We start from the raw sequence: 26890 nt of genomic DNA, 5'->3' as shown, positions 1-26890 counted from the left end.
CCACGAGAAGCTTTGTGGCATATTTTCTGACTCTAAATCTCTGCTGGGGTCCTCTCACAAAAAGAGTCCTTGCCCCAAACTTGGACCTTGGCATCCAGGAACTTCTCCTTCCTCTCTCTCTAGACATATTTGCACCAGCAGCCAGAGCTGGCAGGAAGGGGCATAGCTGGCCAGGAACCAGAGGAAGAGGCACTGACCAGTTTTCACAGCCCTTGGTCACCACGTCTCCCGGGCCGTACAGCAGCCCATCGAGGGCGCAGGGGCAGTCCTCCTCTGGCACGCAGAGATTGTTCTGTAAGCGGCGGAGAGGGAAGGGGGCAGCATTAGAGGAAAAAACACACCACCCTCCCCTCCTTCTGAGGTCAGCCTTCCCCAAACGGGGGCCCTCTGGAAGTTTTGAATGACAAAACTTATTTTGTATACACAAAAATTGAATTACGCTGCCCGGTATTGGGAGGTTTTTAATGTTTGATGATGTTTTTATATGTGCTGGAAGCCACCCAGAGTGGCTTGGGAAACCCAGCCAGAGGGGCGAGGTATAAATAATAACATTGTTAATTATTATTAATATGTACCTAATTAAAACATCTTGTGTTTTCCCGCTGCCTGGGGGTGCTGCTGCTGGGAGTTGTGGTTCAGACCTTCCTGAGGGGCCCAGGTTGGGAAAGACTAATCTGCTATCAATCAATCAATCAATCAATCAATCAAATCCAAATCTTACAAATTAATTTGGATTTGTGGGGGGTTTTTTGTATACTTGTTTTTGTGTTTTGTGTATTGTTCTTCTTCGTTTTTGTTGTTGTTGTGTGGAGAATACTAATAAAATTAATATATATATATATTTAAAAATCAATCAATCAATCAATTATCCGTCCTTCACCCTAAGGCCCCAACGCAGCATAACAGCATTAAAACACAATATTAAAAAGAGTGTAAGTCAACTTGCGAACATAAAAATGAGGTGGGTCCAGATTAGGTGCCGCCATGGAGAAGGCCCTGCCCTGGGGGACGCCCCCCCCCAAGCCTCTGCATGGGGGAAATTGTGGGGAGCAGAGACTCACCAGCAAGAAGGTGCTGTTGGGGCAGTAGCAGCCAGCATGGCAGGTCTCGTTGGCGCTGGGCACCGCACTGAGCTCCGCGCAGGAAGCCGGTCCGTCGGCACATTCCTGCCACACCTTCCCCTCCGGGCAGACGCCGGGCACCTCACCTGGGTGGGAAAGTGCAAGGCAGACGTGGGTGGAGCATTCTGAGGGGGCAGGGGCCAGCTGGGGGGTTAGCCTGGCACTACTGAGGTCATTCCGCCGAAATAGATGGAGAAAACGGTGCCAGGAGTTTCTGTGCACTCAGTGGAATGGGGGAGTCATCACACCTTTCAGATTTATCCATTTATCCCTTTCTTTCATTTATTCACTGCTCGATTGCAAGTGCAACCTCTGAAGCAGTTTGCAGAAAAAATATTACATTATAAAATAATCAATAAGAAAAAAAACAACAATTTAAGGCTTTTGTAAGAACAGACCTAAAAACAGATCTAAGCAGCTTGTCCAAGCAAGAATGTTTTTTAACAGGTGCTGAAAAGAAAACAGTGAAGGCTCCTGCCTGGTGTCAAGAGGCGGGGAGTTCCAAAGTGTCGGTGGTAACCCCCCCCAAAAATTGAGTACTTACAGAAGCAGAATGGGTATTGTGTGGCACCTGCAATGGTGCCCATTCTGCTGAATGGGCATATATGGGGTTAGGCGATCGTGCAGGTAAACTGGTCCCAGGTAGCCCCCCCCTCCAATTCACAAGCCAGAAAATAGACATCTTGGGGGGGGTCAAACCACAGGATCACCAAGCAGGCAGTGGGGGGCTGTGTCCTCTGCCCCCCCTCACTAAAGAGGCAGGGTATTTCTGAACGAAGAGGCTGCTGCCTTCAATTAGAAAACAGGCCATAAGATCAGCAACACCCAAACTTTTTCGGGGAACTGCCTCCTTGGTTCCCTTCAGCTCATCCCCAGCACCCCCTGCCCCCCCAAAGCATTATTCAGAACAGCAGTTTGCACAACTCTCTGAGGTAGATAGTAACACAATCAAACTCAAGACAGGAGCAATGAATTGCATATTTGTTCCAAACCCAACCAAAGCTATTCAGTTTAATTAATTCTGCAAAACTGGTGCACTCGAGACCAGCTTTTCCAAGTCTGATAGTTATTGGCACCCCGAACATCCCCCTTCCTTCCCAATTCTGCCACCAGTGAGCACCTGTGGGAATGTTCAGGGAGGCAGGAGAGGATATATTGTTTATTAATATCCTTCCTAACTTGCACTAGCAAGTTCCTTTACTTAGCAGAGTTTCACATTCCCCTTTTAAACGCACAGCGGATAACTGGTTGCAGGCTTGTGTAAAGGTAAAGGGAGCCCTGACCATTAGGTCCAGTCGTGGCCGACTCTGGGGTTGCGGCGCTCATCTCGCTTTGTTGGCCAAGGGAGCCGGCGTACAGCTTCTGGGTCATGTGGCCAGCAGGACTAAGCCGCTTCTGGCGAACCAGAGCAGCGCATGGAAACGCCGTTTCCCTTCCTGCCGGAGCGGTACCTATTTATCTACTTGCACTTTGATGTGCTTTAGAACTGCTAGGTTGGCAGGAGCAGGGACCGAGCAACAGGAGCTCACCCCGTCATGGGGATTCGAACCGCCGACCTTCTGATCAGCAAGTCCTAGGCTCTGTGATTTAACCCACAGCGCCACCCACGTCCCTAGGCTTGTGTAAGCCTCTCACTATTAGGTTCCTGGTAAGTTCCCTTATATCCCTCTTAAAAGAATAAAGACACAACAATCTTATTTAAAGTCAATAAAAGAAGTTTACTCACATCATCAGTTCACAGTTGGCTCCCTGAAGGCAGACTTAGTTACAAAGTATATACATGTGGATCTATCCCATATAGGGATAAGCTGCTCCAACGGCGGAGTAAGTCAAAGAGAGAGAGTGTGGCAGCATGCCTTGTCCTTTTGTTACCTGGACAGGTAAGGGCACGCCCACCTCTAGTCACATGCAAAAGGAAGGATGTTCCAGCCCAGGAGGAAACAGGAAGTTTTCGACTGGCTGGACCAAACCTCCCCTTGCATGTCCACTCTAGGAAAACAAGGAATGTTGTGTTTGACTGCTCCCAGTGGATGACATCCAACAGCACCGCCCCCCACTTTGGGAATCATAACAGCCTTTTTGTCTCACCCAGAACCGAGATGGATCCACCGGACTCACCTGTGCAGGGGGGAAGGTGGCAGGTGGCAAATTCAATCCGGCGCAAGACAGTCAGGCTGGCCCTTGTGCGATTCCTGTATCCGCCTCCACACGGCACAGAGCACTCGGACCAGGGCCCCCACTCCATGCCGGAAGCTGGGAAGGGGCGGGGGACAGAGGAGAAGGAATAATAATAATAATTTCTTATTTGTACCCTGCCCATCCGGCTGGGTTTCCCCAGCCACTCTGGGCAGCTTCCAACAAAGATTAAAAATACATTAAAATGTCACACATTAAAAACTGCTTCCAGTCACCAGTCTAGCTGCTGCATTCTGGACTAGTTGTAGTTTCTGGGTCACCTTCAAAGGTAGCCCCACGTAGAGCGCATTGCAGTAGTCCAAGCGAGAGATAACCAGAGCATGCACCACTCTGGCGAGACAGTCTGCGGGCAAGGAGGGTCTCATCCTGCGTACCAGATGGAGCTGGCAGGCAGCCACCCTGGACACGGAACTAACCTGTGCCTCCATGGACAGCTGTGAGTCCAAAATGACTCCCAGGCTGCTTTCAAATATAATATGACTTTAATTGTGAGGTTCAGCTTATTTTTTCAGTTGCTGCTTTGTCAACAGTATGCTGCAAATTATCATTGTTAATTGCAGTAGTACCTTGGTTCTCAAACGTAAGCCGTTTTGGAAGTCCGTTCCAAAACCAAAGCGTTCCAAAACCAAGGCAGATTAATCTATTCCAAACTTCTAAAAACAACCCCTAAAACAGCAATTTAACATGAATTTTACTACCTAACGAGACCATTGATCCATAAAACGAAAGCAATAATCAATCCACTGTACTATAAAATAAATAAGATAGTATTGTAGATGATAAAAATTAAAATTACTTCCCCCCCCCCATCTGCACTGATGATAGTCATTGTTTGGACGGGGGGGGGGGGCTTTTATCCATTTCCGCAGCCTGTAGCTGCGGGTTCCACACAGTCACAAAAACAAATTAACCGAGAAAGCCTCAAAAACAAAAAAGGCAAAATAAAGAACAAAAACAAAAGCACCTGTAGCAGGAACCCCCCCCCCATCATTCAGTTTGTACAAACTTCACACACACTCACACTCACACACTACACACGCTACGCTTCTGTTATAGATTCATAGAAAATCAACCATACATCGGATTTGCACTGTTCCACTTTTATTTTACTCCATGAAGAAAAGACTACAAAATGGGGAAGGTTTTGATACAGGCCAGCCCAGCACATCCACAGGAGCCCTGCCCAGTTGCTATGCCAACCCTGATGGTCCTAGACAGAAGACCATCAAGATCACAAAGAACTTGCATATGGGAGTGGATTCAGCATGGACTGGAACAAAGGACAATGAGCAGAGCTTCCCTCAGGGGGCAGGAAACTGCGACTACCTTTTGTCTTCAGAAAATGACTCATGGGGAGGGGGAAAGGGGGAACCAGCCAGGTGACAGGACACTCAGGTTACCACCACAACTCCTCCCTCAACCCCTCCTTTCTGTGATGTATGCATGATGTTTCTGGGGGTGGGCTTGACCTACAGGATGCGAATTTCAAAAGTTTTTATAAGGTATTGCAGACCATCTTTCTGGGTCTTTCCTCTCTCCTGTAAGTGAGGGGAACACCCTGTTGCAACAGTTCAATAAAGGCCAAGCCTACAGGCTGCTGTTTTGCTCCAAGTTATCCTGGTTGGTGTCTTTGTTTTTTGTCCAAGGGAGCCCTCGGATTTTTCCAGTAACACACCAAACTTAATCTGTTCCAGAAGTCCATTTGACTTCCGAAATGTTTGAAAACCAAGATGCAGCTTCTGATTGGTGCAGGTGCCCCGGAAACAATAGCCAACAGCCGCATCGGACGTTCACCTTCCAAAAACCGGAACACTTACTTCTGGGTTTTTCGGCGTTTTGTGAACCAAGGTACCACTGTATTCTATGCTATTTCTACTGTATTTGTGATGTTCAGTTCTGTTCTAATTGTGGCTTGTAAGCCCCTTTGGGATTCATTCAAATGAAAGGGGGCCTGGAAATGTAATGAATCAAATCAGCGGTGACCTCCCTCTTTTCATTGTGCTCTTCTGCCCCCTTTCCTCCCCATCCCTCTGACCCACAGCCTGACCCCCTCCCCTCTCCTTGAACCCCCTTCCCCACTCTCTCTTACCCTGGCAAGGCTGCAGGCTGCAGAACTCAATCTCCACGTTGGGTCCCTGGCAGGGCTGTCCTCTGTCGGAGGCAGGGGGCTGGGAGCTGGAGCGGAAGCGGCGCCGAGTGCCCACGTTGCAGCTGCGGCTGCAGGAGCCCCAGGCCGTCCAGTCGCTCCAGGCGCAGTCGGCTGCAGAGAGGGAGGCCAGCTCAGGGCGGGGGGAATCTCTTTCCGAGCGCCTTCCCCAGATATTATTTCTATTATTACAGTGGTGCCCCGCAAGACGAATGCCTCGCAAGACGGAAAACTCGCTAGACGAAAGAGTTTTCCGTTTTGGAGGTGCTTTGCAAAACGAATCTCCTATGGGCTTGCTTCGCAAGACGAAAATGTCTTGCGAGTTCCTGCGGGGTTTTTTCCCTTCCCCCCCTTTTTCTAAGCCGCTAAGCCGATAAGCCGCTAAAAGCCGCTAATAGCGCTAATAGCGCTAATCCGTCAATGGGCTTGCTTCGCAAGACGAAAAAAACCGCTAGACGAAGAGAATCACAGAACGGATTCTTTTCGTCTTGCGAGGCACCACTGTACATTTATTATATAAAATAAAATAAAACCAGCCGCTGATGGAACTCAACCCCATTTAAGATATGGTGTTTAGAGACCCAAGTTATTTTTCATTTGTGTGTTTTCCAAGAACAAACTTAGCTGGTCTCTAAGGTGCTACTGGAAGGATATTTTTTATTTTGTTTTGACACATAGAAGGTTAAACAGGCGCTTGTGGTTCCCCGGAAGGTGTGACCTCAGGACAGGTGCAGGATCTCCATTCCACCCACCCATCTATCAACCAAGAGCGGGCTATCATCTCATTTTATCCTTACAACAACCTTGCGAGGTGGGCTAAATTGAAGCTTCGTGGCTTGGCCATTTTCTGCTCCACCCAGCTGGGCAGAGGAGCTGTGGCTCAATGGTAGGCCACCTGCCTTGCATGCGGGAGTTCCCAGCTTCAATCCCTACCGGAATCCTCTGCTAAATTTTCACTGGAGGGAGCAGGTGCCGGGGTTGGTCTAGATGACCCCTGGGGTCTCTTCCAACTCTAGAATTCCATGATGGTATGTTTCTAAGTCCTTCTCCGCTTCTCTACCCTACAGAACTGCCACCTGTCAGTGTGAACCGTCCTGGGATAGAATGATAAAGACTCTGACCTAGTAGGAAAGGTGGCCGTCTCTGTTTACCTGGGCAGGGCTCCGTGGTACACGCCATCTCTCCATCTTTGCAGGTGCTGGAAAGGAAAAGGGGGAAATTACGTCACTGAGTAGATGTCTTACGAGTTGCCTCAATGGGAAAATGCAAGGTGAAAATTATTTAGAATGATTTGCACTCGGAAGAACAGGGCGGATCGAGGCCCGGTGGGTAGGGACTTTATCTTCTTTCCATCTCTGGGCCAGTAACATCCACGCAGCCGTGGTCGCTATCAGAGAAGAAAGGCAGATCAAGTTGATGGACTATGTCAAAATGGCTAAAATGACCCGAAGAATCAAAAATCAGGAAGGTCAAAAGTTTAATAAGGAATGGGGGAGATATATAACTTATCTTAAAGATCATTGTCAACAGTTAAAATCCTTGGAATCTAGTTTTTATGTCGTACGTGGGATATGTGACTGTGAAATTTCAATCTCAAAAACTAAATAAATAAATTTCTGGAGGAAAAAAAGAGGTCTGGAGGGTGGTGACATGAGAACGGGGCCTTTTCTGCAGTGGCTCCTAGTTTGTGGAAGGCTCCCCACAGTTAGTCTCACCTGGCACCTTCCGTATACACCTTTAGGCTTCAGGTGAAATAAATATTTAACTTGGGGATCACTTAAGAAGGAAGTGTTTTATAGATGCATACAATTACAAATTGTGGTGTGTGTGTGTGTGTATGTGTAGGAATACAGGTTTTCATAAGGGGGGTTCTCCTGGGAGGGGGAATAAATAAATAAAAGTAAAAATGAGAAGAAATGCAATCCATTCATCACCAGTTGTTGCAGGAGTCCAGGAGGGCGACGTCCCCCGGCTGGTAGAGCTCCCCCTGGTGGTAGCAAGGGCACTCTCTGAGCGGCAGGCAGGTGTCGTTGTGCAGGAAGAGACCCCCGGGGCAGGAGCAGCCCTCGCGGCAGCGGGAGGCGCACTCCACGCGGGAGCCTTGGTCCAGGCAGAGGCGGGGGCAGGCGCCCCCCTTCCGCTCGCACTCCTCGGCCGTTTGGTACACCAGGTTCCCCGGGCAGAGCGCTGTGTGGGGTTTGGGGGGGGGACAAAGGGAGAGGCATCTGGTGAGAGACGTAGGGTACCCAGAGGTGTAGGAGGATGGGCGGGGGCTGGAGAGGAAGTGTCTGTCAGGTGTGCGTGCAGGAGCCAGGCCCTGTGACCAGTAGGACTTTGCAGGACTGGGGCCTTCCTAAGTTTGTTCTGGAGAGGCAAGGCACGGCCGCACAAGTGAGGCCACTAGGTAAATCACAGCACCTGGTGGCAAGAGCCAGGAAGGGATATAAGGTCAGCATTTCCCTTCAGCTCTTTGCCACAGCAACACGTTCCCTGCCTTGCTGTGTTTGACTCCTTGATTCCTTGTTTCTTGACCCTCGGACCCCTGACTCCTTGCTTCCTGACCCTCGGACCCTTGACTTCGTGGCTCCTTGCTTCTTGACCCTCAGACCCTTGATTCGTGACTCCTTGCTTCTTGATCCTCAGACCCTTGATTCCCAGCCCTCTGACCCTCTGACTTTTGGCTTTCTAACTCCTGGCTTCTGGACTCCCGTTCCTGCTCCCACCCCGCTATTGTGTCCCCGGTCCCGATGTCCTCAGCTGGGACTTCAATTGCCCATGAACCAAACCATGACAGTGTCAGGGAATGGTCTGAAGACGAGGACTGGGGGATGCATTCTGATGGAGAGCTGGAGGGGGAAAGGTCCCCCCCCCCCTTTGTCTGCAGTGTGTTCAGAACCAGAGAGATGGACAGCTTAGGGGGGGAGTTACCCAGTTATGAGATAAGGACATGAGATAAGAAGCAGAAGGGAGGGGGCAGCTAGTTGAGATGTCACTCAAGAGTGTGGCGGACCCCCCCCCCCCACCATGGACTTGGAGGTCCGAACGTATCAGAGAGCAAAGGAGTCAGAGGGAGGGGGGAACTTCCTGTCGGCACCTGAAATGCTGTGGAAGCCGGAAAGAAGATTAGACTGGCCTACTGCCTCCTTGTGGAGAGCTGTGTATTTGTGCCTGCAATGTGGTGCTGTAATAAAAGGACCACAAATCTATCAACTGCTCATTGATTCTTATCTTGATTCTTATCTGCGAAGCTACCGAAGGGAGGGGAAGACTCTCCACGCCTGACAGGGACCCCATATCCCAAATGTGTACCTTTGCAGGGCTGGGTGTTGCAATCGCGGGTCTGGATGAGGGGTCCGGAGCACTCTGGGCCCCCGTAGGCTGGCTTGGAGCAGGTGCGGTTGCGGGTCTGGACCCCGGAGTCGCAAGGGGCCGAGCACTGGGACCAGGAGGTCCATGGGGTCCAGATGCCTTCCACTGAGGAGGGAGAGAGGGAGGGAAGAAGGAACAAAAGATGATAAGGAGGTGGTCTGCCTGCTGGGGGCCCGAAGGACCCTGCCCCTGCCTCTTTCCACCTGGCTCTGGGGGGCTTGACAGGCTTCACAAGGACTGCAGCTGCTTTTATATTTTTAAGTTTTATCTCTGGTGTTTTAAACGAGACCATCTTGGCTGTGAGCCCTGGAAGACCTGCACCCTGCCTTGCCGGTCCTTCCCCATCTGGCCTGGGAGAGAGTGGAGAGCGGACTGACTCCAGCTACAAAAGCTGAGGCTGTTGAACAGATTCTCGGGCTGGAGTATTTATTTACAGGGGGCGTTGAGAGAGCCTGTTGTTGTTATCGATATCATGGTTGCGTTTTTAGTTTTAGCTCTTATGATTTGCGTGGAAATTGTTTCCATTGGGTTGTGTACTTTTTGAGGTGTTTTATTTATTGTTTATGACCTCTGTTATGTTTGTAATTATGTAAATCTTGTCGTGTTGTAAGCCGCCTTGAGCATAGTTTCAACTATGGAAAGGCGGCATACAAATAAAATGATGATGATGATGGCCTCTCCTTTAGCTGTGATCCTTGCATTGGAGGCTGTTGAACTCGATGACCCCCAGGGTAACTTTACAATTCTGTTTCTCTATCCTAGAATCATAGAGCTGGAAGGGTCCCCCAGTGGTCATCTATCCCAACCCCCCTGCAATGCAGGAATGCTCTTTCGACTTGCCACTGCACCGGGGAAGAACCTGAGGGCGCTTCCTGTACGGCGGCCACCTTTCGGGTAAGATCAGCCAAACCTCAGACCCCAAAGGACACAATTCCCCAACCTGGTGCCCTTTGGATGTTTCAGACTGCAAACTCCCATCATCCCCGAGGCCGGGGGGGGGGCCTCAGTGCTGCCCCCTCCTTCTGCCCCCCCTCCTCTCACCTGGGCAGGGGGGCGTGTCACAAAGCTCCTCCTGCACCGTCTCCCCGCTGCAGCTGGCGGCGTCCGTGGTGCCACTGCAGTCCCGGAACCGCTTCCTGACGCCCGCCACGTCCGTGGCATAGTAGCAGGTTTTTGAGCAGGGGGACCAGGGCGTCCATTCGCTCCAGGCGAAGGTGATCTCTGGGGAGGGACAGGAGAAAGAGTGTGGGGCACGGGAAGCCTTGGGGTTGGGGGTCACTCGGTCCCCTTCCAGGAGAAGTGAGGCCTCTAGTCTACTGGCAGGCAGAATAATGAGGAACTTTAAAAAATGATCAAGGTATCATTAAAAAAAACAAAACCTGGAGGCTTTTCTCCTGGGGATTTTGGGCCCAGACATACCAAAAAATGCAAAGGAAATATTCTTGTATGCAACGGTAGCAGCAAGAATACTGATCGCAATGAATTGGAAGGGAGAGGAAATCCCAATGAAGCTGGAGTGGCAAAGTTGGAGTATGCCGAACTGGCAAAAATGACAGAAAAACCTTTATTCGAAAATGAGACATGTACAGAAAACCCCATGAGGAATATTACAGCATTATAATGTCAGTGACAGCATTTGAATGACTTCTGTATTAGCATAAATATATGTAATATAATATTGACAAATATTAGTAAAAAGAAAATAGAGATTAACTGTGTATCAGATAAGTAATATTGTAAATACATGGGGTGGTGGGAAGTCATAGGAATTTTTTTAAGAAGAATGTATGGTGATATGAATTAGCAAATACTGATATTTTTCTTGTATTCTCAATTGGTTGTTTCATACATTTGTTTGTTGTGCTTTTTTGAATATCAATAAAGCATTATATTAAAAAAAAGAGTGCAAAACCACTCCCTGAACAAAAGACTGGCTTGAGAGCTGACGCAGAGGAGTGGAGCTTCTCCTCCAGCTCCAAGGCATCGGATTTACTTATTTCATGAAAGTGACGCACCTCTTCCTTGTCGGGACCCCTTACCTGAGATGCAGACGGTGTGGCATTCGCGGACCTCCTGGGCATCGCCTTGGCACGGGGCACCGCCATTGGCAGCAGCCGGGTTGGAGGGAGACCTGCAAAAGAGGCAGGCTGGTACATAAGTTAGGGACAGGGAAGAGAGGGTGCAGCTCTGCACCCATCCAGACGGATGGACCCCTGAAGGATGCCGCAATTCCTTTTCTCTTATTCATTTATTTAACAAAACGTATAGAGTTAATAAATCAAGTATCTCTAAGCGACTTAGAAGCATAGAATTGTAGAGTCCAGGCCAACCGCCGGCAATGCAGGAATATTTTGCCCCTTGTGGGGCTCGAACCCACAACCCTGAGATTAAGAGTCTCCTGCTCTACTGACTGAGCTATCCTAGAAGAGGACTTGTATAACATATTACTGGGGAAAGGACTGCTTTTCCTGTCCGTTTGCATTTCCTAGTGCAGTAAGTATTGATCTGATGTGCAGAGATCTTTCCTATTCTACTTAATTCAAGAGGGTTCTGGAAGCCTTTCTGTGAAAGAAGTAAGCAGAAGGTTCATGATGTTTGGGTTATTTCTTCAGAGAAGCTGAGTACAGCTGCCTTAAACTGGTTACAATACGATAATCTTTATTGTCATTGTCCCATACAGAACAACGAAACACCGCACATGCGCCCTACGTAGTGATGCCCGCTCCGGGTGTCACAACGCCTTCCTTCGCCCCTGGCTGACTATAATAATGCCAGAAGGAGCCCGGGTTTCACTCTTTTGTATCTCTCTTTCTTTCTGGTGTGGTATTCTGTATGTGGTGGGCTTAATGTTAAGGTTTCGACTTATTATAAATGACTGTGAGTTTAAGTTAAGTCTGCTTCAAGTGGATTTCTTATGGACAGGGCCAGTCCTGAATGTATTGGATTTGTGACCACGATGGTCATCTGCCTTCAGTAGCAGTAAAGCTCTGCTGCATGAAATAAAATTCCCTCTGGTCTACTTTTGGGAATCCTGCAATGTGTTTAAGATTTTACTCTGCTAACTATAAATCGGAATCTAATCTGGATCAGTATTGAGTAGAATTTCAACAACAGTTCCATCCATTCATTTTTTTAAAAAAATCAAGAAAACACATGGCGACTGCGACTAATACGTGTGTTACATTTATAATTGTAATAAATTTCTTCAAATATCAGAAGGGCTGTCATCACACGGAAGATGCAGCAAGCGTGTTTCCTGCTGCTCCCGAGGGCAGGGTCCGAAGCGATGGCTTCAGATGACAAGGAAGGAGATTCCGACCATTATTGCTGCTGCTGTTGTTAATTGAATTTATATACTGCCCTCTACCCACAGGTCTAAACATTAGGAAGATCTTTCTGGTGGTAAGAGCTCTTCAACAGCGGAACAGACTCCACTGAAAAGTGTTGGTCTCTCTTTGGTTGTCGGTTTTTAAACAGGTTGGAGACTGGAGAGCTATCTTCCAGGGGTTCTTCAACCAGGCTGATTGACATCCATGCCCTTTTAAATGTGTTGGGGGGCGGGTTACTGGGTGTGTTTTTTTAAATTTTGTTTTCTTTTTATGTATTTTGTTTTTATCTTGTATTTTTATGCTGTGACCTGCCCTGCGATCTTAAATAAAAAAGCAATTTCAATGACTAATTCGCATCACCTACTCCAGTGGGATGAGTCGGGGGGCAAGGAGAGAAAACAAAAAAACCCCCACATTTTGATCACAACCTTCCTTGGGAGGGCCGGATAAAAAAAACCTGCCTCAAGAGGCCACTGTTAGGATATAATTCCGTTCCACCTTAAAAGGGAACAGGCTGTTGTGTGTCACATGCCTGTTTACTTCCAGCACTTGCTTTGAACTTCCGTTTGTATATAGCTTTTGTGTTACAGCTGTTTTGCTGGAGACGAAGGGAAGCAGACATGTTTTCCTTTGTTCCTGAACTATGCTGAATAAATGCTGTAAATATGCTTACACATTTCTCTGTCCATCTCTTCTGCTGTGAGAAGATTTATTCACTTTGCTGACAGAGCGTGCACGGGTCTCTAAACGTATCTGAGGCTCGTGTCGCTGACTGATGCTGTTCCAAGGGAGACCGGTGATCGCCCGGCTGCCGGCCGGTGGCTGGAGCCAGCTGGGGGCCTGCCTGATGCCCCCATCTCCCTGGCAGTATCCCAACAGCCACATCCCGCCCACAGGTGGATGCTGCCCTCCTTTCACCTGAATCTCTGCTGCATGCCGACCCCACAGCTCCTTCCGCAAGGGCTCCACGGAGACCAAGCTGACCAGCCACACTTCACGGGGCAGGAAACCGAGTCGCAGGTCACGGCGCCTTCCAGGCAGACGCTGGTGGTGGGAGCGGGAAGGAGGCGGAGGACAAAAGCTCATCAGGACTGAATCTGGACCCCATAACCACCACCACCCCAAAAGGGGGGAACCTGTGACCCTCCCATCAGCCCCAGGGGCAAAGGCAGAGACTGGGAACCTTTCATATCTTGAGGGCCACATTCTCTTTTTTTATATATAAAATTTATTTGGTTCTTCAAATATTTTACAGAGATATATCACAAATAATAAAAACAAGATTCCCAGGAATCTCCTGGACTTCCACCCTCCCCTTTGTGGGTCCTATTATTAATCCTTTCCTCCTGCATCTTTTATGATACAGTGGCACCTTGGTTCTCAAACGCCTTGGTACTCCTACATCTTGGAACCCAAACACTGCAAACCCGGAAGTAAGTGTTCTGGTTTGCGGACTTTTTTCGGAAGCCAAACGTGCTCCGTTTGGAGTGTTACGCTTCTGATCTGAGAGCCCCGTTTCTGTTTTGAGAGTTACGCTGTGGTCTGTCTGTGCTTGCTATTTTGCATTTTTGTTTTTGCGGCTCTTTTTTGTGTGTGACTGTGGAACCCAGTTCAGCTATTGGTTGATTGTGTGACTGCAGTACATTGTTTATTGCTTTCATTTTATGGATCAATGGTCTTGTTAGATAGTAAAATTCATGCTATTTGCTGTTTTAGGGGTTGTTTTTAAAAGTCTGGAATGGATCAATCAATCAATCTGTTTTGCATTACTTTCTATGGGAAAGCATGCCTTGGTTTTGGAACACTTTGGTTTTGGAACGGACTTCCAGAATGGATTAAGTTTGAGAACCAAGGTACCACTGTAATCCAAAACCTTTGCCTCTTCTGTTATGTCCAGAATTCAACATTAAACTTTCAGTAATATTCCAATCCTGCTATTTTAACTGTTTATAATGGTCTTTAAGGTAAATTATAAAGGTTCCCCATTCTTTGTTAAAATTTCGGTCTTGCTGATTTTTGACTCTCCTGGTCATTTTAGCCATTTCAGCACAGTCCATTAACTTCACCTGCCATTCTTCTCTGGTGGGGGGGCCACATTCTTTTCTGGGCGGCCTCCCAAGGGTTAGCCTCTAGACAGCTGGTCACAGGTCTGGGTGCAATGGAGCAGTTTCCGAAAGAATGGGACCCTCGACTCCTCCGGCACAGATACCCTCCCTGGTGGGTTATGGGCCCACAACCCGAGACTTCTCCCACACAGACGTCATCATTACTCTACCCTTTTCACACCCCTCCTGGCACTAGGAGGCAGTGGAGCAGGGGAAGGTGGGCAATCTACTGACTTGTCCCTCGCCTGAACCATCCCTTCTTCCTCCGCCCAATCCCGTGTGCCTTCCTCCGCTTCAGACTGCTCGCTCCTCTTCAGTGTCAGGGACTGGACTGAGGAGGAATGGTGGAGACCGCCCCCTCCTCCTGCACTTCCCAGAAAAGGGGGAGACAGTATAGATTTAGAACAGCGGTTTGCAGAAGGTCACAGTTCAGAGGCTGCAGAGGGGAGAAGCTGGGAAATATTGGAAGATGAGCAGGAAGAAGTCGAAGAAGCACCAGGGGAGAGACAGCGGAAAGACTCAGTGTCTTTAGAAAGCATGCCAGAACCCCCCCTCTCCCAGAACCCGGCAGGCATCGAAAGTAGAACAGAAAGCTCAGAGGCAGAAAGCACAGATCAGCCAATGCAGGGATGACGTATAATAGGAGAGACGGAGGAGGTGGGACTTTACTCAGAGCAACGCCATTATCCAAGAGACGGCACTGCTACATCTCTGTGAATATTGAATAAAAGACCTTGGTAAGAGCTTCTTGTCTTTCCATTTCTGGCAGCCTGCCGTGAGGCAGGGGGGTCAGATTCCCTGAAGCCTGACACTCAGACTCCTGCCTTGTGGGTGGCTGGGCTCCCGGTGGAGTCTAGGGTCAGGTTCAAGGTGCTGGTTTTGACCTTTAAAGCCCTTTGCAGCCCAGGACCCTCGTACCTACAGGACCGCCTATCCTGGTATGCCCTGCTGGGGAGGGCGGGGTATAAATAAAATATTATTATTATTATTATTATTTATTTATTATTATAAATTGCCGGTCCCCTCTCCTGGGTTGCTCCCCTGGTTGCCTGACTGTGCCCTACACTCTTCAGAGCCCTGCCAGAGGAGGAGGAGGAGGAGGGTGGGGCACCAGAGGGACCCCGTCCCCTGCTCACCACTGGCTGCAGTTGTCCCTCAGGAACATCTCCCCCGGGATGCGACGCTCGTGATCGAAGAAGCAGTGGCACTGGCTGACGTTCACGCAGCCCCCGTCCTGCAGGAAGAGCCCCGGGGGGCAGCGGCAGCCTGGGAGGGGAGACAGAGGGGGCTGGAGGTCAGAGCAGGGGGCACGGATCGAGGGAGCCCTTTTCTAGGCTAGGAAGGGATCGGGAACGTGGTGCCCCCCTCCTAGCCCCGGGGAAAACATGCTCACCCTCCACGCAGCTGCTGGGGCAACTCGTCTTCAGGCTCAGCTGGCGGCACGTTTGGGGACAGGGAGCCACGAGGCCTCGCTCGCAGTGCCCGGCTTGCACGTAGACCATGTCTGGCCCGCAGTCTGCAGAGGAAACAGGCGAGAGGAGGAGGTCGGGGTGCGGGAAAAGGGAAGCAAAGCTTCGTGGGTGGAGGGGGCAGGGCTTGCAGCCATCCAGTCTTCCTCCCCTTCCAGCCTCAAGTTTGCAGGATGCTTATACGCTGTACCTTTAAACATTTTTTTTTGTATAAAAAAAATGATGTGCCAGTTCAAAATGGCTGCCCAAAAAAGGCAGCAAAAAAAGTTGGTGGTACTCCGTACAAGTGAGGAGAGACAGTGTGGCACAGTGGTTAGAGTGCCGGACGAGAACCTGGGAGAGACCAGGGTTCAAATTCCCCCATGAAGTTCACTGGGCGCGTCCTTTGGGCCAGTCGCTGTCCCTCAGACTAGCCTACCTCACAGGGCTGTTGTGGGGATTAAAGGAGATGGGGAGAGAACAATGGTGCTCCTTGGAGGGCGAAATGGGATATAAATGAATATGTAAATAAGAGACAAATAACTTAAGAAGCATTAAAGCCACAGTCATAAACCAAAATACTAAAAAAATGTACATCCATCCATATTCATATCAAGCAAGGATTAATTCTACCCACCTCTCTACATGATGAGCATGACTAATAATAATAATAAAGGTAAAGGTAAAGGTACCCCTGCCCGTACGGGCCAGGCTTGCCAGACTCTAGGGTTGTGCGCTCATCTCACTCTAGAGGCCGGGAGCCAGCGCTGTCCGCAGACACTTCCGGGTCACGTGGCCAGCGTGACAAGCTGCATCTGGTGAGCCAGCGCAGCACACGGAACGCCGTTTACCTTCCCGCTGGTAAGCGGTCCCTATTTATCTACTTGCACCCGGGGGTGCTTTCGAACTGCTAGGTTGGCAGATAATAATATCAGCAAATAAAGCATTGCTTTTAAAGCACATTCGAAGCACAATCTTTCCCTCAAAGAATTCTGGGAAATGTAGTTTTACCCCAAAGAGTTACAATTCCCAGCAGCCCTTAACACTGCCCAGAATTCTTTGAAGGGGGAGAAATGTGCTTTAAAAAGGGTCTAGTAGTGTGTAGAGAGTCTCAGTATCCAAAGATTATGAAGTGGGGCTGCAGTTGATTTGAGGAAACGCCTCCTGGCTGACCTAACCTTTAAAGCCAATCTCCCCCCAACCTCTTGCCCCTGTGTTCGAAGACGACAATATGGAGACCCCCAAACCAACAGCACAACCCAGCAGTCACTTCCACTCCCCTGTGCAAGCTCCATTGAAGTGAATGGTTCTTGGGCTTGTGCAACTTCCATTCATTTCAAGGAGGCGAGCCCAGGGAAATCTTCCCTCTGGACTTATAAGCTTCTTTTATCACCAGCACCTTCGTAATTCACAAGGCAAACCAGAAGAGCCTATTGCTCCTGCCCTTCTGCCCAATGTTGGAAGTCCAGGGATCATTCAGTTTGTAACTCAAGGGTTAAATCAGTAACTCAGCTATAGAGGGTGGAGAAGGAGTTGCTTAGCAACCAGGCAGAGTGGCATGATCTCAAGCGAGGCAGCCCAGGGCCCTGATTGGCTGTGCGTTTCTGAGGGAGTTTTTCCTCTGTGTGTTTGGTTGAAGGCTTCTCTGGTACGTACAAGGCCAGATGCAAAGAAAGACAAAACCTCTCTGTTCTTTTCTCCCCAAATTGTTCACTGTTTCTGTTTGGTTTCCTAATCTTCCTGCCATCCCCCAGGCTCATCCTTCCCCCATCTCAGGCCACCACTGCTCCATCACTGGCCCACCTTTCTTTTCTGACCCTCCCTGTCTCCCAAATGCAGCCAGCACTTACCCCGGGCATCTCCGCAGGGCTGCTGGTTGCAAGTCTCCATCTGCACAGCGTCCCCCGGGCAAGGCTGCCCCCCGTTCTTGGGCGGGGGGTCGGCGCAGGTCCTGGTGCGGCTCCGCACGCCGCCGCGGCACTCGGCGTCGCAGTCCGACCATTCGCCCCAGGATGCCCAGGCGCCATTAACTGGGCGGAGAGAAAGAGCCACGCGACTGAGCTCGTCATGCAACCACAGAATTGGACCCCTGTATCTTAAGGCAGTATTTTGTCATGCCAACCTTCCCGTGCCTCTTTGGAATTAATAACGGGGAGCCGGTTTAAATGATTTCGTCGACTATGAATGAAAGATGTGTTTTTAAGAGTCTGGCAAAATGAACATTTTAAGCAAAATGCTACACGTGAAGCCTGCAAGCTCTTCGCTTTAGCCCACCTCGCAAGGTTGTTGTAAGAAATTGGCACAGGTGACGCGTAATACCCGTTATGCATTTGCAAAAACTTGATCTTTTAATGCGGCAGCACCTGTCCTTTGGAACTCCCTGCCTCTTGACATCAGGCAGAGATGCCTTCATTGCACTCTTTTCTGCGCCTGCTAAATACGTTATTGTTCAGGCAAGTTTCAATCCTGTTTTCAATCCTGTTTTCAGCCTCTATTTTAACTTTTTGAATGCCTTAATTTTTGCTGTTAATTTTCCTTACTGCTAACGTTTGATTTATCTCCCAACCTCCCGTAAACTGTTTTGAGGCTGTTTAGTTTGTAATCTAGTGGTGTATTCATTTTATGAAATAAACTCTGCATCTTTCATAAAACGTATACGCCACTAGATTGCAAACTAAACAGCCTCAAAGCAGCATGCAAAAAGATAAATCAGTTAGTAGCTCAGTTGGTTAGCACGTGGTGCTGATAACACAAAGGTTGCAGGTTTGATCCAGCTGCATATTCCTGCATTGCAAGGGGTTGGACTGGATGACCCTCAGGGTCCTTTCCAACCCTACAATTCCATAATTCCATGTTTTTATGAAGGGCTTCAGGCCTGAGAAGGCTTGAGAGGGTTTTTGGGCTCGAATCCTGCTTGCGAGTTTCACTTTGGGGGCAGCTGGTTGGCACTGATTCTATATGAATAAGTTTCTGTTTGAAATATTCAGCACTTGCAAAATTAAATTCCTTGCCCAAAGGGTTCGCCTTCAGGCCGGGCATCTGCAGAGACAATGAGGAGCCTTTTGAGCCCCGCCTGTCCGGGAACCCGCTGCTCCCAGGTAAGTGGGGAGAAGGCCCTACCTGGGCAGGCCCGCAGGAAGCAGGAGCGGCTGTCAAACTCATCGCGGTCACACTGCCCCCCGGGGAGGGCGCTGCGGAGCAAGTCCCGGCGCCGGAAGGTCACTCCCAGCCCGCATGACCGGCTGCATTCACTCCAGGTGGTCCACGGGGACATGATGCAGTCCGCTGCCAGAGAAGGGAGAGAGGCAGGATTGGACCAGAACTATAGTTCAGGAGAGAAACTTCCTCCATTTGCAGCAAAACATCCTAACCTTGGTCTGAGCCGGTGCCCTTTACTTTAGGACGGGGGGGGGACATTTCATCACCCAAGGGCCACATTCCGTGCTCGACAACCTTCCAGGGGCCACATGGCCAGTGGTGGGTGGAGCCAGAGGCAGAAGTGGGAGGAGCCACAGATTTAAATTTTACACGTGGCAGGTGTCAGGAGCAAGCTGGCAGGAAACCACACTGTGCAATTTAGCACTTTATTAGCAAGAACACAATCTGCACAGTCTTGGTGGACTGTCAAAAATGACATGCAGAAATGTTTTGGGTTGGGGCACTGTTGAGCGGGTTTTGTTGTGGCTGTTGATACTAATTTTTTGTATCTTCATTTTGGATTAATGTGGTAATATAATTGTTCAGTTGGTTTGTGCACTTTTTGAAGCTTCCTTTATTATTTATAACTGCTTTTATGTTTGTAGTTATGTGGGTTTTTTAATATGTTGTAAGCTGCCTTGAGCATAGTTTTAACTTTGGGAAAGCAGCATACAAATAAAATGACTGATTGATTGATTGATTGATTGATTGATTGACTGTCAGGACTCATGAGCACAACAGCTCATCCCCAGTAAGTCTGGCCCCATGGATCAGTTGCTGAGTCTGAAAGTCCCTGCCTCCCCTAAATCCCCTCCTATCCAGGGTTTTTCCCAAGCAATCAGAGACCGTGCCTGAGTGTGGCAAACCTCTCCTCCACCCTTTTCATGCCTCTCTTGGTTCTGGGGGGCTTGTCACAGCAGGAGGGGGAGACACCTGTGACTCTTCACCAGCTTCTGCCTCTGATGCTTGACTTCTCTCTGCCACGGACTCCCCGCTCACCTTCCATCCAGGCAAGCGAGAGGCATCCTCCGCCTTCAGGGACACAGTCCAGCCAGGCAAAAACCCTCAGGGAAGGGGCGGCAGAGTATGGCCGAGCCATGCCCTCATTTGCCCATCCCTGCTCTCGTGCAGAATGGGGGGGGGGTGAGGGGAGCGACTATCTGCCCCAATCTGACATACCACAGTTGGCCTCGTCGGACCCATCCTGGCAATCCTGGCGGAGATCGCAGCGCCGCTCCAGTGCCAGGCATTCCCCGCTGCCACAGGTGAACTGCTTGGCAGAGCAGACGCTGGGAGGGCCCAGTGGGGGCAGCAGGGTGGCGGCAGGGGTGGTGGGAGCAGTGGGACCACCTGTGGGGGGGGAGTGCAATGCAATGGTTAGAGTGTCGGACTAGGACCAGGGAGACCAGGCGCCTAGTCCCACTTTGTCAGGCGTAACTTCACTGGCAAGAATTAAAGAGCAGTTTATATTTTGTAGTCCTTTTTGTTACCTGGTTACAAGCAAAAATCCACATCTCTCCACAAGGAGAGCGGTTGACTACTCTAAATCCTCCCCTCTCCATCCCCAGCAACATCTTGGGCACCAATGGGAAGTTCCTTCTCCTCTCTAGTCTTTGTTCTTTAATACAGGCAGACCTCCTAGCTCTTGGGGAGGGAGGGTCCACCACACTCTCTAATGACGCCTCTGATGGCTGCTCCCTCCCTTCTGTCTCTCTTCCCATTATCTCGTAACTAGGCAACTCCTCTCAAAACAGATCAGTGTCTGTGTCTCTCTCTGTTCCTGAAACTGCTGGAAATGGGGGGGGGGAATCTTCCTCCTCCCAGTAGTGGAGGAACCCTCTCCGTCACCCAGGGCAGGATGCTGAGCGGCGGGGTGAACCACCCAGTGGTTCCGTACGGACTGCGCACATGTGACAGCTGGTACAGATTGTGCATGCGCAGCAGCTGGTACGGTTGCCACACGAGTGCCAGCCTGCACAGACGCCGCATGTGAGCGCCAGCCCGTACAGATGTCCATACGGTTGCCATGCAAGCAGCAGCCTGTATGGACGCCGGGCAGATGTGGCACCCACACTGACTGCATGCGTGCCCTCCACCGCTCTACAGCTGGGGGAGGCAGCGGGCCATCTTGCCACCCCCCCTGGATTGTGCCCAGGGCAGCCCGCCCCCTCCGCCTCCCCTTTGTACGCCCCTGCCTCCTCCTCCTCTTCAGAGAGGAGCTGATCTGCCTGAGAATGCCTTCTCCAATCCTCTGATTCAGACCATTCCCTGACACCCTTGTTCCTGAAGCCCATTGGGTGACTTGACAGATGGCAAAAGCATCCCTGGGGGAGAACCACCAACCCCTGAACTTTTGGTTAATGGCAATTGCCACCAGCCTCTGTGCGTGGGTGCAATGGCACCCTTGAGATCTTCCCTGGCACCCACAGAGCACCTGTAATCCCAGGTTGGATATATGTGCAAATTAAAGGCACCACATTGGATTCCGTTCCACCGAAACCGGAGCTGTGTCTGCGCCTTGGATCCCTGGAGTTTCTCGCCGCTCAGCAAAGGGAGCGTCAGGTAGCAAGACTCACCGCAGTGCATCTCGTCCGAACCATCCAGACAGTCTTCTTGGCCGTCGCAAACAAAGGCGGCCTCAACGCAGCCGAAGACTTCACAGGCAAACTGCCCCTGGGTGCAGAGGATTCTGGGAAGCCCGGGGCTGGGAGTTCGAGTCAGCGCTGTCAGAGGAAAACAGCACCTTATCGGGGGCTGGCAGGGGGACTGACTTCCAGTTGCTCTGGGGCTCGATCCTGCTTGCGCATTTCCCAGGATGGCCTCATGAGAGCAGGAAGCTGGACCAAATGGGCCACGGGCTGGATCCAACCACAGGGCTCATTATTATTATTATTATTATTATTATTATTATTATTAAACATTTCAACATAACAATTTATCAAAAACATATCAACCTCATTTCCCCCCCATAAGTCCCCCCCTAAAAAGATAATACTGCCAGTGTTTTTTTATCCGTTTACAATTTATCTGTAAATATTCAATAAACCATTCCCATCCTTTTCTAAAAAGTTTGTCATCTTGATTTCTTATTCTCCCGGTAAGGTTTGCCATTTCTGCATAGTCCGTAAGTTTGGCCTCCTCTGAACCTTTTCCAACTCTACAATCTCCTCTTTCAGGTGAGGCGACCAGAACCCTACAGAGCGCTCCAAATGCTCCTTGAGCAAAGTCAGCCCCAGACGCATCCCCCTGCCGCCCCCTTTGGAGACGGCAGCCCTGCTTACCGGACAGCGTGGTTCGCAGGCCTGGCTGGTATGGAAAGGTTTGGGACGCGGGCAGCACCGTCGTGCCAGGGGTACCAGTCGCGAGTCTGGGCAAAGTGGATCCCAATGGCCAGGAGGTGGACCAGGAAGGTGAGGCGGGAGGCTCCTTGGAGGGCTGGATCCGGGGCGATTCCGGGACGCCGGTTGCTCCTCCAGGGTGCTGGGACTCCTGCGATACACTTGGCAGCCCGGTGAGCCACTGCGGAGGAGATGCTGTCTCTGGGGCAGGGGGTCTTGTGCCAGTGACCGTAGAGGTCACACCAGCTGTGGGGTTGAAAAGAAGCATGGGAGAAGCTTGAGTGTCCGGCCTCATGAACTACAAACCCCAGAATTTGGGGTCCAAGCCGGTGCCAAAGCTTTGCAGCTGCTTGGCAGCGTTGTGCAGCGCGAACCCAGTGTTTTGCAGCGCCCCCAAATGTTTTATTTTTATCTGTTTGCTTGTTTGTTTGTGTGTTTGATTGACAAACCGCCCTTCATCAGAAAACCGCAGGGCGGCTCGCAAGGTAAACTACAAAGCAAAAAGGCAAAAAAATAGTGAAAACAAAAACAGCAAAACCAAGGAGCCCCCCAAGTAATAGATACATCAAACCGGGGTTCGTGGTTAACACATGGAAATCCAACATCCGATTCACTCCAAAGCCATACCGAAGTTTTGTAATAGTTTTGCAGGAAAATCTGTAGGTTTTGCAGTGCCTCCTTCAAACGGAGTAATTGTGGTACCTCGGTTTTCAAAAATAATCTATTCCGGAAGACTTTTCGAGTTCCGAAACGTTCAAAAACCGAGGCACAAAGGGCGGTCTGCAAATTTAATAGAGAAAGTTGAGAAAAATAACATATACATTTGACTTCTGAGGTGTATTCAAAAACGGAAGCATTTACTGTATTTTTCGCTCCATAAGGCGCACCTGACCATAAGGCGCACCTAGTTTTTAGAGGGGGAATTCAAGAAAAAAAGTATTCTTTAAAGGGAGCGCTGAGCAGAGCCTGTCTGCATCCCAGGCTCTGCTCAGCGCTCCCTTTCACGAGCCGGGTGGAGCGTGTGTGTGGCTCTTGGGGGCTTTTCCCCGAGGAGGGAGAAGGGCACGGGCTACCCTTCTCCCTCCTCGGGGAAAAGCCCCCAAGAGCCACACACACGCTCCACCCGGCTCTGTAAAGGGAGAGCGACTATCCCTGGCTTTTGTGGGAGATGGGGAAAGGGACAGAGACGCGCTCTGTCCCTTCCCCCACCTCCCACAAAAGCCAGGGATAGCCGTGTGAAGCCTCCGCAGGGCAGCGGGATAAAGGCTCCCCTTTGCTCTTTAAAGTGTGCACGGCTTCTACTGGCTTTTCTACGAGGTGGGGGAATTCCCTCACCTCCTGCAAAAGCCCGCAAAAGCTGTGCACTCTTTAGAGGGTGTGCGGCTCTGGGGGGATTTTCCCTGAGGAGGGAGAAGGAACTGCCTGGCTGCGTCAGTCCCTTCTCCCACCTCGTACAAAAGCCCGCAGAAGCCGCGCGCTCTTTAAAGGGTGCGTGGCTCCTGTGGGCTTTTCTACGAGGTGGGAGAAGGAACTGATGCGGCCAGTCAGTCCCTTCTCCCTCCTGGGGAAAAGCCCGCAAGAGCCGCACGGAGCTTGTGTGCAGCTCTTGGGGGGCTTTTCCCGCCTGCTCCCCTCTGCATTCGCTCCATAAGATGCACACACATTTTCCCTTGCTTTTTAGGAGGGAAAAAGTGTGTCTTATGGAGCGAAAAATACAGTACTTCCAGGTTTTATGGCATTCGAAAACTGAAACTTTCGTCAACAGAGACGTTCGAAAACCAAGGTGCAGTGGAACCTCGGTTTCCGAATGTAATCCATTCCAGAAGACCGTTTGGATTCTGAAAAGTTCAAAAACTGAGGTTCAAAGGCTGGCTGCAAAGTCAATGGGGGGAAATGAAGAACGTGCCTCGGAAGCTGCTCAGGAATGGAATCATTCAAAAACAGAAGCATTTACTTCCGGGGTGTCGGCATTCAAAAACCGAAATGTATGTCAACGGAGACATTAGAAAACCGAGGTTCCACTGTACCACTGTACTCAAAGCAGCCTCCCGTCCAGTCTCCCTTGCAAAGACAGGAGGGCACTGCTTTCCTGGAGAAAACCTTGCCCTGTGCCAGCCTCGGCCTTCCTCTATTCCCAACCCTCTATCTTCCATGCCCAAGGACAGGAGCAATGGATAGTAGCCTTCCATAGCCCTCTCCTCCACAAGGAATTTTTCCGTTCCTCTTTTCAAACCACCCGGGCCATCATTGCCTCTTGTGGGAGGGAGTTCCACAGTTTAACCGCTATCAAAAGCATCTGGAGGGTGCCAGGTTGTCCGAGGCTGGCATAGACTCTGGAAGAGAGGACCCGTCAGCCGACCACCTTCCCCTGGAAGAACCCTCCAGGTGCCCCCGCCAGTCCCCCCAAACTCACTCCAGGGGCAGCCGATCACCTCCATGCGCAAGGAGGGGCTCCCGCGAAACTCCATGGGCACGAGGCGGAAGATGCGGGCCAAGATGGGCGGGCGCAGCTCCTGGCGCACTGCCGTGGCGCTGTTGAAATTGCCCTCCAGAACCTGTGGGAAGTTGAGAAGCGTAAGCCGAGGCGGCAGAGGGCAAGAGCGAGGCTCAGAACGGGGGGGGGGGGGGTGACTATTCCCCCCCCCATTGTTTTTATTGGAAAAGGGTTAGAGGGCTTTGGTAGAACTCTGCCAAGGCCTTCTAAAAGTATGTCAACTCAAAATTAGGTGCCATTGAGTTCGGCGTTGCTCCAGGTAAGCATTGATGGGCAGAATTGGCACAGGTACGGATGGCCCATAAACCCCATTCCACATTTTTTAGGACTTGGTCATTCAGTGTGGCAGCCCCTGCCCTTTGGAACTCCCTGCCTCTTGAGATCAAACAGGCACTTGCTCAAAGCATTCTTGTTTAGACAAGCCTCCCCAGATGCTTAGAAAGCTATGGTAATTTTAATCCTCTTTTAGTGTTTTTTTGGGGGTGGACTAGATGACTCTGTGGGTCCCTTCCAGCTCTACAGCTCTACGATTCTGTGATATTAGCACCATAGCTATATGTCTTAGGACCCACTGTCTTTTCAGTGACTGTAAGTTGTTTTTAAATAATGAAGGAAGGGTGGGGGCAATAAATAGATTGATAGATGCAATTAACACAACTGCTTCGTAAACAGAGCAGAAGATAAAGTAGAGCAGGATATAATCTGATTCCCATGTCTTCTTGGTGCAAGCGGAGCAGGATGAGTGCTTAGCAAGTGGGTCGTCTGTCAGGGGGCCTTTAGCTGTGATTCCTGCGTTGCAGGGGGGGTGGACTAGATGAGCCCTGGGGATCTCTCTCCACGCCAACCCACTGAGCAGCTCTGCCTTCTTTTGGGAGCCCAGAGAGATCTCCTGGGAAGTGGGGGAGCCCGTCCTCAGCACCCGCCCAGGAGGACCCCGTGCCAGGCAGGACGAAAGGCATGGGCAGAGGTGGTACCTGGGCCCGCAGGGAAGTGCTGGGGCCGTATCCAGATCGGGCGTAATCCCGGAAGTTGACCCCGTCGTCGCTGTAGACCAGGCGGTAACGGGAGACGTAGCCCCGGGAGGGCCCCCCGCCTTGCGTGACCACGGCAGTGAGGAACGTGGGCTGAAGGAAGTCCACCTGGAAATAGGGGTTGGGGTCCGAGGGGCCCGGGCTCCACCCGGGGGCCATGTTCTGCCTGGTGGGGGGAAGGAGAAGCATCAAGGTTTGGCCTATTAACCATTCAGCAAAATAAGCAGCTGCCTAGGGCATCAGGAGAAGGGGCGGCACCACATAAATTTTTTCCATTGCCCATTTTTTAAACATTAATAGTCACAAGTTCCTCAGCCCTCTCCTCCTCCTCCAGGAATTCGTCTAATCCCCTTTTAAAGAGGATTTAACATATTTTTGTGGTTTTCATCTTGTATTTTTATGCCCTGACGTCTACAGCTGACGGGCAGCCTACCAATTTAATAAATAAGAATAATAAATGACAATAATCATCTTGAAAGTAATAGGAACAATGTTTCACATGTGGTGGGAATGCCGACCTATTCAACAATTTTGGAATGAAATATATGAAGAAATCAAAAGAATGTTTAAAATATCTTTTCGTAAAAAACCAGAGGCATTCCTTTTAGGTATAGTTACAAAAGATGTTCCTGGCAATCAAAGGAAAGTATTGCTTTATGCAACGACTGCTGCCAGGATGCTCATAGCAAAAAACTGGAAAGGAGGAAAAATCCCATCAATAAAAGAATGGCAAATTAAACTTTGTGAATATATAAATTTGGCAAGATTCACAGCATTCTTAAGGGGACAATCAGACCAAAAATTAGCAAAAGAATGGGATTGTGTTAAAGAATATATGAAAAAACATTGTTCTGGAGTAAGTATATTGATATGTAACGAATGAAGCTTTGCAGGGTTAAAGAAGTTGAAAAGCGGTGCGAAAGGTATAAAGATAGACATAATTTACATTAGACAAAATTCAGAAAGATTAAAATTTTTGAGGTCTCAAAACAGAGGAAGGAAGTCAATATGTGTATATGTATGTAAAGATTAGTATGATGGCATTTTTTTTGTAGGTGTGGTTTTTTTCCTTTTTTTGGTTTCTTATTGTTTTGCTTTATTTTTGTTGGTTTGTT

General features: G+C 49.9%; 1 protein-coding gene across 1 annotated transcript in view; it reads right to left on the bottom strand.

The window, feature by feature from the left end:
• The window catches only part of LOC308459762 (SCO-spondin-like), a 177099-nt gene that overhangs the window by 57303 nt on the left and 92906 nt on the right, over positions 1–26890 (bottom strand). Inside the window, exons 50-68 of the mRNA XM_080975383.1 lie at positions 25719–25941; positions 24664–24805; positions 22194–22496; positions 21489–21635; positions 20092–20262; positions 18835–18999; positions 17565–17744; positions 15660–15782; positions 15403–15532; positions 13080–13205; positions 10872–10963; positions 9874–10053; positions 8773–8937; positions 7398–7650; positions 6615–6661; positions 5407–5577; positions 3240–3374; positions 1062–1207; positions 198–292 (exon numbers count right to left, since the gene is read on the bottom strand). Coding sequence (XP_080831509.1) covers positions 198–292; positions 1062–1207; positions 3240–3374; positions 5407–5577; positions 6615–6661; positions 7398–7650; positions 8773–8937; positions 9874–10053; positions 10872–10963; positions 13080–13205; positions 15403–15532; positions 15660–15782; positions 17565–17744; positions 18835–18999; positions 20092–20262; positions 21489–21635; positions 22194–22496; positions 24664–24805; positions 25719–25941 — 2994 coding nt within the window. The remainder of the gene's footprint in view (positions 1–197; positions 293–1061; positions 1208–3239; positions 3375–5406; positions 5578–6614; positions 6662–7397; positions 7651–8772; positions 8938–9873; positions 10054–10871; positions 10964–13079; positions 13206–15402; positions 15533–15659; positions 15783–17564; positions 17745–18834; positions 19000–20091; positions 20263–21488; positions 21636–22193; positions 22497–24663; positions 24806–25718; positions 25942–26890) is intronic.

This window comes from Podarcis pityusensis (assembly GCF_964106645.2).
Source record: "Podarcis pityusensis genome assembly, chromosome: 12".
NCBI lineage: Eukaryota > Metazoa > Chordata > Lepidosauria > Squamata > Lacertidae > Podarcis > Podarcis pityusensis.
Note: the sequence above shows the minus strand (reverse complement) of the source record. Positions and strands in the feature narration are given on the sequence as shown.